Source organism: Penaeus vannamei, chromosome 27 (genome assembly GCF_042767895.1).
Source record: "Penaeus vannamei isolate JL-2024 chromosome 27, ASM4276789v1, whole genome shotgun sequence".
Classification (NCBI taxonomy): domain Eukaryota; kingdom Metazoa; phylum Arthropoda; class Malacostraca; order Decapoda; family Penaeidae; genus Penaeus; species Penaeus vannamei.
The window spans coordinates 20,969,883-20,979,882 of record NC_091575.1 but is presented as its reverse complement, the minus strand read 5'-3'; the positions used below and the strand labels follow the sequence as shown (position 1 = coordinate 20,979,882).

Here is a 10,000-nt window from a genome sequence, read left to right as displayed (position 1 = left end):
GGTTCATACTTCAGGAATACATACCTAACACTGATATCAATTAATTATCTAAAGACAGTCTTTGTGTCAAGCAAATGTTGTATCCATCAGCGATTGATATATTTAACACACATGGTAACTTGCTAGTGTTGCTCTCCTTCATATATGGTTGGACATTTATGTTAAGATGTCTCAGTTGTTAGTAAAAGTTCACAAAAGGAATTATTAAGTTTGAATGTAAAATATCAGATTTTTTACTTGTTCTGTCTAAATTACAATTTGGTTCGTGTTATTGAAATGTAACTTATTTCAGTTGCCTTTAGCAATACAATTTTCACGTGTTTTTTGTAATTCATAAAAAACAAATATTACAGTATGCATTTCAGAAATCAATGAATGATATAGAAATTGTGCCATAGAAGTCAATATTTATTCCTTGTTCAAGATTTTTATAATGCATCCAGTTGGATATTTGTTTTGTTTCATATATTAATACTTATTTCCTTTCATTTTTCTCCCCAGATGTAAATGAGGTTTTTTCAAGATTATTTGATCATCGACCATTCCTGAAAGGGGAAATTGAGTATTTTAAAAAAGAGTTTGAGGTAAGAATAATTGTATTGAATTTGTATTATAGGAATGTTATTGGTTTATTGAAATAGTTAACTGGATTATAGAGTGATTGAAATTGAGTGAAGATAATGATGAAGAGTAGTTTTTATTTGATTGAGACTGAGGACGAATATCTATTTCCAGGAAAAACGAGGAGACAGAGAGGTGGAGCAACTCTTCCGATCTCTTGAACTAATAACAGAGATAAAGGAGGGGCAGGTACGATTATCTTTAGAAAGAATATTAATGAAATAGATATTATTAATGTTTTTGAATGTATTCAGCCATGAGTATGGTGATTTGACCATTTTCAGTTTTGGTGTTTTAGGTTTATGATGTGTTGTAATCTTTACAGATTGAGAAGATAGTCAACTCCTCAGATGACAATCTCCCACGCACAATTGCAGACATTCAAGTGGCTCTCCACATGTTAGAAGATACCATTGACACTGAGAAGAAATTTAACTCGGTAAGAACTTCCCTCTTTCAAGAGAGGATTCTTTGTTAATGATGATAAGGGGAAAATCCCAGTGAACAAAAAATAGAGACAGTTTTTATCAGATTTTTCTGTAGGTTTAGTAATGTGGCAAGGTTACTTTGATTAATGATTTCAAAATGTAATGCAGATGAGTTTTAGGGTATGCAGTGTGTATGTGTGCTTATAAAAACAATAATGAAATTTTTTTATTAAACATTTTAATTCCTTAGGAGGAGCTTCTGGCAAAAAAGAGAGCAGAGAGGAAAAGCAAGCTCACAGCAACTCAGCAGGAGGTACAAGAGAAACTCAACTTCCTTGAAAACAACTACCTGGAGAAGGAACAGGCTCTGAGAGCACAGTTTGAGACTCTTGAGAAAAGTGCAGGATTCTAATTCGTCAAAGAAACTTATTTTTGTAGCTGTCACAAGTCTTGGTTAACATGACCAAAATGGAGGATCATGTGCTCATTATACCCTCTAAACGGTTCGTCCAAATTCTGCAAGAGTTAAGAGATGCATTTGGGAGCCCACAGAGCATCCAGCAGAAGATCCCAGCAGGTGAAGGCATAGCAGGAAAAGAGATCAAGCTGACAACACAGGAGATCAAGTGGTGTCACGAGAAGATGCGAGAAAGGGGCATCCCAGAGCGTGTCCATGAATTACTAGCAGAGAGCGAGATCATTTTACCCAAGTATGAACCACCCCCAAGGAGCCCAGAACTTGAAGCCAGGATCCAAAGGCTGCGTTTCGAGCAAGAGAACCGTGACTACAAGGACATGGTCAAAAGTGTGGATAATGTCTACCAGGGAGATGGAACACAGCTTGGAGAGATTGGGAAAGAGATGCGGATTGTTAATAGGCAGATCATATCAGGGCTTCAGTACCTCTTGTCTGTGATTGGCACTTTCTTTGCTGTCTTTATCGCATTGGGTATGGCCACCCCGGACTACGGAGTGAGGGCTCTGGTAGCTACACTGGCTGCATTGGTGGTTGGCTTGGCAGAAATGTATTTCATTATCAGGGAAGATTTAAAGGAAGAAAAAAAACAGGACAAAGTGAAATAGTATATATAAAAAAGCTGTGCCAAAAAGAGTGATAATTTTGTTTTATTTTCTTTTTTTTTTCTTTTGTTTTGTTTTGTTTTGAAGAAGTTATTCTTATATTACTTTCTTGTGGCAGTGCAATATAATTTTGTTGTTTGTATGTTTTGTGTTATAGACATTTTCCCTTTGCTTATTTGAGAACCTCTATATAAATGATTGTTTTCTAAGATACCAAATACTGTCCTTCAAATGATTATTTGTTGAAGAAAAACATAAGGCGCATTTCTGTGTGGATTACATTGAAAAACTATTTAGCATAAGGTAAATAATTGCACTAAATAAATATCAAAATTAATGCTGGAAAATATCAAAATTAATTCTGGATAGTAATAGAAACTCATAAGGACAAGCTAACCCAGTGTTAGATAAAAGTTGCTCATATTCCTGTGCATTATCAAAGGATTTTTCTATACTAAAAAGGCATTTAAATCTTGCATTTGATACCTTTTTCTTAGATATGTTTGCATAATTTGTATTCTTTATTGCACAACAGATAATCATGTTATAAGTGTTTTGCTCACGTGGAAGGTTAGTGCCAAATGCGTATGTGATTTCATTGGTGATACAGTTTGTAAGATGGCATTAGTATGATTTTCTACGTTATTTTGCATGTGCAGTGAATGTGATGTTAACATTCCATTTTCTATAATTTGTTTGTGTTGTTTAGTATTGTCCGTAGTCTTTGTGTAGCAGAATGTGTTACCCATAATCGGGTCACTCTATGATTGTGTACATTGTTTAATTTAAAACAAGGAGATATGTAATAGTGTGAATTGCATCTAGTTACCAATAAAGTTGAAATTTTAAGGACCACATCTTTTTTTTAGATCAATGATTCCTAACTGTGGTTTTGCAGAATCCTGGGTTTCTGCCAGCCGTCACCAGGAGTTCCGCAAGAAACAGTAAAATATAATTTTGTGCTGTTACAATATGACAGTGATCTTAAAATTCATAATTCATACTCAACAAGAATATGAAAAATTATTACAGTGATTAAGGTGTAATAGTTGGGAATCATTGTAATAAATAACTTTCCTAGCAGTATTGCAACTTTAACCAACACAAGAAAATATGATGATCAGGAGGGTTAAGTGAATAGAGCCCCAAGCTAGGAAAATTAGATGAATAACCACTACCGCAAAATTGTTAAACTAGTGTCATATTTAAGAGTACATTTAAATTAGACTTATTCTCATTTTATACTTATTACTTCCATTTCCTTTGCAAAAGAGGCCCTCTGAGGGGGTACTTGTCTGAATGATACAGGGAAACGGGGACATGAGCATCTAAATTTCTTTCTTCACATCCCCTACCTCCAAATAATGGTGAAAAAATGCAGAACAGTCCACTAGGTTGCAGAGGCCATGTTTCATTGAGTTAGCTTGAATCAAATGTTCAAATACATTCAATATGTCTAAACTCTAGCTTACAAAATGTTTAATATTCATAAATCATGCATATGGTAACACCAGAATGGCTTTCCCTTTTCTTATAATAGGTAAAGTAAAAACGACAGTATCAGTAAAAATCCTTATATTAGAAAACTGATCTATTGGAATTACTTACAATATATAAATATGCTTCCTTTTTGAGCAGCATTGTACATATGGAGGAAAAAAGAGAGAAAACAGCAGAGTGAATGTATGTGTGTATTACTGGAAACAATAACGCGGGGAATAAACAATATTCACGATAACATTAATAATAATAATGACAATAATAAAAGGTCTATGTAACGAAAAAAACATTAAAATAAGAGAAAGATTTTTTTTTATATAACAGTCTATTTCAAACATATCAGATAGTGTTTGTACTTGTCATAAGATGAGAGATAAAGAGAGAAAAAAGAAAACAACAATTATATCATAAAAGAAAGAAATAAATCCATAAAAAAAAATAATTATAATAAAAAAAATGTAAGCTTCCTTGCTCTACAATATTTCAACAAAGTGTAGAGTCTATGTTTTCCTTTTTTTAATCAGATTGACTTTAGGGACCTCTTCATCCTTCTTTGTGGATGGAACGGAGAACCCAGGAATCACAGGATGTATCAGCTTGCTCACCACACGTTGATGCTGGACGTCAGAGGAATCAACGGTAACTTGTATGAAGAGTTGGTCAAAGGGACGAATTACTACTGGCCCGCACTTGATGTAAAGTTCCTGTAGAGAGAAGAGAGAAGGACGTTATCTTTTTTTTAAAAGGAAATTTGTTGGTATGAACACTTTAAGGGTATCCTTAATCATGGGTAAATGTACAATGAGATATAGATGACCTAGCAGATCACTTCCAGCATTTTATGGGATATGCATATTGTAGTATGAAAGAAATGAGAAAGAGGAGTGAAAAATATAACCGAAACAAAGAGAGAAAGAAAGAAAGAAAGATGCAAAAACAGAAACACAAACCTGTTCATTGAATTCAAACTCAGGTGCAGGAACATCATCATCAACCTCCATAGTCTCGGCTCTTTTGCCTCCTTTCTTTTTGTCATCCTTCTTATCATCCTTCTCTGGCTTCTTCTTACTGTCCAGGTACAGTGTCAGCTGCTGACCAATTGATGGCACAAGTACTTGAATGGCATTCTTGTGTAGGAACAACACATAGGATTCAAATTCTGACACTTTGCCTTTGAGTGATGCCTAGAAACGTAAGAGAAAAAAATATATATATTCAGAAATGTGAGACAAAAAGATACAATTCAGTGCTATGGCTGAACATCTGTATTTAATAATTTACAATGTGCAAACACGGAGAAGTTTATCATCTATCGTGTAGATCTGGTCAGTAGGATTGACCAGATACCAGGGGTATCTAAATCTAAGTTGGAATTCCAGTTTCATTCTGCAACTACACTGAAAAAATCTTAATACTGAACTCACTATTGCCGTAATGACTGATGACTCTCTACCAGCATACTGAGCCATTTTGTGTCTGTAGTTGATGTGCTGACTCAGTTCAGCTAGCTTCTTGGACTCTAACAACTCTGGATAAGTCTTGTCTGCCTCAATAATTACTGCCAGAAGCCTGTGCACTATGATATCAGCATATCTGCAGGTAAAATGGTGAAACAGGTCAGTATTTCATATTTGACTGAAAATGCTTGTTTCTAATAAATTTGCTGTGTAAAAAAAGTAATTTAGCTGGTAAGTGCACATAATTTTAGTAGATATTTAATTAAGAGTACCTAAGCATTGCATTTACATCTACAAGACAGTGACAAGATATATGAGCTGTTGGAAAAATTTTAAAAGATTATTTTAAGACCCATAATACATCACTTTTATATAAAATTTAATCATAACAGTCTCCTATGATGCTATCACAACTCAGCAAAAAATTCCATTCTGTTAAGGAATTCTATGTAAGCTATTACTAACCTTCTGATGGGTGAGGTGAAATGGGTGTATGTGGGTGTGGCCAAACCGTAATGGTAAAACTCTCCCGGCTCAAGTGTTCCAGAACAGAAGTACACAGCTTGCATCATGCAGCGTGTTGTCATAATTCTCAGCATACTGTTAAAGAATGGGTTGTTGTCGCGGGTGGCGTTGTCGAGGCTATTGGCGAGGGCCTTGTTGGACGAGACATCCAATTCGATATCCTACCAAAGGAAAACATGCAAAATTGAAAATGAAAACAATGATATATTACCGTTTCATTTTGTTTCTATATATCTGCTTTACTATTTCTTTCTTGAATAACTTGCGACATCTTTAAACATTATTTCCTCAGTATGAACTAACCTGACTCTTTGCTGCTAACAGAAGGGGTTCGAAATTTGAATGTGGTGGTGCAGGGTGACGACGTAACAGAGCACAGTCTGGGAAGTGCTGGAAGACAAAAAATACCATTTACTTCTCTCTCTCTCTCTCTCTCACACGCACACACACATATAATACATATACACATACAAATGTGTTCATTATTATTAAATACTGACACAACTGTGTAGATAGAAATGCTGAAAGAGAAAATGTTATATCATGTTTCAGAATGAGTATAGAAAACAACAAACTGATCACAGTATCATAAACTCTTTTCATAATATTCTGAAGAAACAAAGATGCTCCATCAATAAATCTATCACGGAAACTTAAGCTGATCCTCGAAGAACATCCTATCATCTGCAATAAAATACTAACCTTGAGTGTAGTTTCTGCCGATGTCACATTAGCTAACAACATGAACTCCTCCACCATGCTCATGGTCTCCAGGTGCTGCTTGGCCACAATATCAACAACCGTGTCTGTGTCTGGATCAATGTGGAATTTCACTTCCATACTGGCCAACACCAGGGCACTGTTTGCGGAGAAAATGGGTTTGAAAAAATGACCCATTATCTATACATTTTTAATGAAGAATGTGCTTTCATGCACACTTCCTTCTGAATTTATTTTCTGGGTCTGTCTTTTTTTTTCCAGAGATATGCAAAGTGTACCAGTATACACCAATTATAGAGCATGATGAAGATGCCAAGAGGAAATTCTCAAATAAATAAGCATATCGTGTAATATGCAAATGAATGGCAATAAAAAAAATATATATATAAAACATAAATACATAATGAAGATGACAAAATGAGAAGACAGAAAAATAAAAATAAAAAGAAAGATAAAGAATAAGAAAAAAAATAGTAAAAAGGAAAAGAAGAGACAAAGATTCTTTTTTTAAATATTCATAAAAATAAAAAAACAAAAAGAAGATCCAAGATGGCAAAAACAGCATAATTTTTTTTATTTATTTATTTATTTTTTTTTTACAAATCTACCGACACAAAGCCAAAGGAAAGTTTCCATCAAAACCAAGCTCTACTTCACAACTTACCCATCATTGATTCTCCTGCTCTTGAGCTGTTTGGCAAGCATATTCAAATTTCTAAGGGACTGCGTTAAGCTGTCTGTCATATTGGGGTCATCAATGCGCTGCTGGGCCTGTTGGTAACTCATCTCAGCTCTTGACTGGATGATGGTTTTCCGGAATCTGATAGAATAAGGGTATATCAAAGTACATAAAGCCCTTCATTTAACAATGACTTGAATGTGCATAATACCACAAATTCAAGAAATTCACTGATTAAACCAAAACTGTACATTAATTTCAAGAGTTTTCCAGGTTCAACAATCATTAGACTAACCTCGACGATAAAACCTCTGCTTTGGGTGTTATTTCCCACAGGACAGAGAAGGCAAATCTGTCAACATTGCCTCGAAGTGAGCACAGGTTACTACTCAAAAGATCTGAAAAAATACAAATACATGAATAACAATAATAATGTGATGTCAACAGAAGTAGTGCTACGCCTTGCTGACCCTGTCTCCTTTCCATATAATTGCCTGCTTCCAGCCCCCTCTAAAATCCCATGTTATCCTCTCCATACGACCAGTTATGCGTGAAGTCCTCACAAAGCACTTCCCTTAAGCTGAAGTTACACAAGCCTTATCTGATCCTGAGATCCACCATTACTGTCATTTTGACCAGGCCTAGGCATACTATTTGGGATACTTTGCAAGCTAGGACTAGGCTGTACTTTGTTCAGATCCTGCTAATTCTTTTGTAAGCAGGGAGGACTTAGGGTCCATGATCATTTTAGTGGTCAATTAACCCACATATGAGACATCCGAAAAAATAAAAATTTCTGGGCGTCCTGTCAGTGTGACGCTGTATCGGGGCTCATGCTCCGGTGCAGCAGCGAGCAAGCAGAGTCCGAGGCAGCCGTGCCTGCCAATTTTGTAGCCGCCGCACGGAATCTTTTATTTTCAGCTTCAAAATATACCAGCATTAATGGGTTAAGTTGTTATAACACCATAAAAAAATGTTTTACAGCCAGCATCAATGCACCAGAAGTGGAAGAATGCCACTGTAATGGAACCAAAATGAAAAGCTGGCTTAGAGTCTGGCTAGTGGAACTTGGGCTAAGTCTGGTGCACTTTTAGTTTAAATGCACTTGCAAATGACCACAGTTCTGCAAATGTGTCCTTACCAGAGGGAGAGAACAAGTTGCACAAAGTTCAGTTCAGGGGTTGATGATGATTGCTATCATTACTACTACTAAACAAGATAAAAACTATACAAAGAAAAAATGCACCAAGCTCAAATATACTGTGGCATATACTGGTCTCTTCCCGATGGTAAAACAAATATATTTGGCAAAGAAAGGATAAAAAATTAAAACAAAAGCATTTTCTATGATCTTACATATACTGCAATTCCACAACAAAAAGAAAAAAAAATATATATATATATATATAAACAACGATTTATGAATAAAATAAATACATATACAAGTCACACCATTATCATCAGCGCTTTGAGAGAATTTAAATTTGCATTCTGCATTATTTATATCATCCACAAAAGAAAACGCAGAAGACAAGACAAAGAATGACCAGCTGCATAAAATGTATAACTCACCAGGAACCATGTCGATACGACGGTTAGTCAAGTACACAGTTGTGCTGCGGTTCTGAGCCTCCTTATCCAATGCAGTGTGTGGCCGGATGAAATGAGATACATCAGCAATGTGGACACCAACCTGAAACAGATTAGTGTCTTTGTTGAATGGTGGAATACAGTATGGGGTGGGTACATATTTAAGAAGTAAATGATAACTTGTGTAAATAATAACAAGATTTATGAAGGCATCAATACAATACATAATCTGACACACACTGACAAACACTGATACACACACACACACACATATATGCAAATAATACCAACAAATAAAAAATAAACATGAAAATGTATCTCAGATATATTATACCTCAAAGTTTCCATTTGGGAGTTCACGGCAGTGTAGAGCGTCATCAATATCAGTGCAGCCTATAGGATCAACAGAACAGATGTCGAGGTGTCGTAAGTCCTCTCGCTCGAGTTCATCCTGTTGTCAAAAGGGTATATTTCAATACATAGAATCCTCATATCCAGAATATGCCATTTCACATAAAATCTGCTAATCTGCTTGACTAAGATACTGTTTACTTTTCCACAAATATGTTAAGAATCTATTCCTCCTGAACAGATCATTTATTTTGTTAGGCTTTTATAGATACACTGCTATCAAGATATTGCTACTGGGTACATGTCCACAGTAGTTCCGTTTTGTGAATTTTGTTTATACACAGAAGGCTCCACAGGAACTTATCACCAAGGGGTCAATTAAGCCTACTTGACCTTACATGATTACACCATTCCTTTTTTTCTATGATTATTATCATTACCATTATCATTATTATTATTGATACTATTATTGATATATTGTTATCTTTATTATTATCATTATCATTATTATCATCATTGATATACTTATTATTATCATTATTATTATTATTAATATTATCATTAATAACTTATTATTATCATTACTAATATCATTGATATATTTATTATCATCATTGATATACTTATCATTATCATTATTACTATCATTATCATTATTAGTACTAGCATTATGATTATCATAATGTTAATACAAATAGCAACAGACAACAAAAAACATGTTTCCAAAAATAAGGGAAATTGTAAACAGGTAAGATCAAGTAGGCCTGGTTGCTGGCTCCCTGGTGACAAAGCACCAGCCTGACATAATTATCAGAAAATGAATAACTTACTTTTTCTGTAATTAACCATGGTAGCTTTGGGAGACAGTTGAGAACTGCCTCTGAGAACTTAGTGTGTGGACAGTCGTGCTCCAGTAAGATGACCTCGTTCTCTGACTCGGTTTCCCCAATGATTCCTATTACGCGAACAAAGTGACCCTGAAAGGAAGGCATGAATTGTTCTCTTTATAAACTATTATGGATAGAGGTCACTCACACAGAAAAGAGGAT

General features: G+C 35.0%; 3 protein-coding genes across 3 annotated transcripts in view; 2 read left to right on the top strand and 1 right to left on the bottom strand.

Annotated features, from left to right (window-relative positions):
* Muted (biogenesis of lysosome-related organelles complex 1 subunit 5) overlaps nt 1–2,981 on the top strand; it is a 4,754-nt gene extending 1,773 nt beyond the window's left edge. The window contains exons 2-5 of the mRNA XM_027360023.2: nt 502–584; nt 736–810; nt 947–1,060; nt 1,300–2,981. Coding sequence (XP_027215824.2) covers nt 502–584; nt 736–810; nt 947–1,060; nt 1,300–1,461 — 434 coding nt within the window. The 3' untranslated portion in view covers nt 1,462–2,981. The remainder of the gene's footprint in view (nt 1–501; nt 585–735; nt 811–946; nt 1,061–1,299) is intronic.
* LOC138859064 (transmembrane protein 199) lies at nt 1,509–2,981 on the top strand. Its single transcript, XM_070140975.1, has one exon. It carries the CDS (start codon nt 1,509–1,511, stop codon nt 2,130–2,132), a length of 624 nt encoding a protein of 207 aa, XP_069997076.1. The 3' UTR covers nt 2,133–2,981.
* Nucleotides 2,982–3,689: 708 nt separating this feature from the next.
* Nucleotides 3,690–10,000, bottom strand: part of Dis3 (exosome complex exonuclease RRP44-like protein Dis3) — a 15,895-nt gene continuing 9,584 nt past the window's right edge. The window contains exons 9-19 of the mRNA XM_070140973.1: nt 9,782–9,928; nt 8,935–9,051; nt 8,583–8,703; nt 7,306–7,408; nt 6,996–7,151; nt 6,314–6,470; nt 5,915–6,001; nt 5,552–5,772; nt 5,054–5,222; nt 4,580–4,813; nt 3,690–4,333 (exon numbers count right to left, since the gene is read on the bottom strand). Of these exons, the coding sequence (XP_069997074.1) occupies nt 4,130–4,333; nt 4,580–4,813; nt 5,054–5,222; nt 5,552–5,772; nt 5,915–6,001; nt 6,314–6,470; nt 6,996–7,151; nt 7,306–7,408; nt 8,583–8,703; nt 8,935–9,051; nt 9,782–9,928 (1,716 nt within the window). The 3' untranslated portion in view covers nt 3,690–4,129. The remainder of the gene's footprint in view (nt 4,334–4,579; nt 4,814–5,053; nt 5,223–5,551; nt 5,773–5,914; nt 6,002–6,313; nt 6,471–6,995; nt 7,152–7,305; nt 7,409–8,582; nt 8,704–8,934; nt 9,052–9,781; nt 9,929–10,000) is intronic.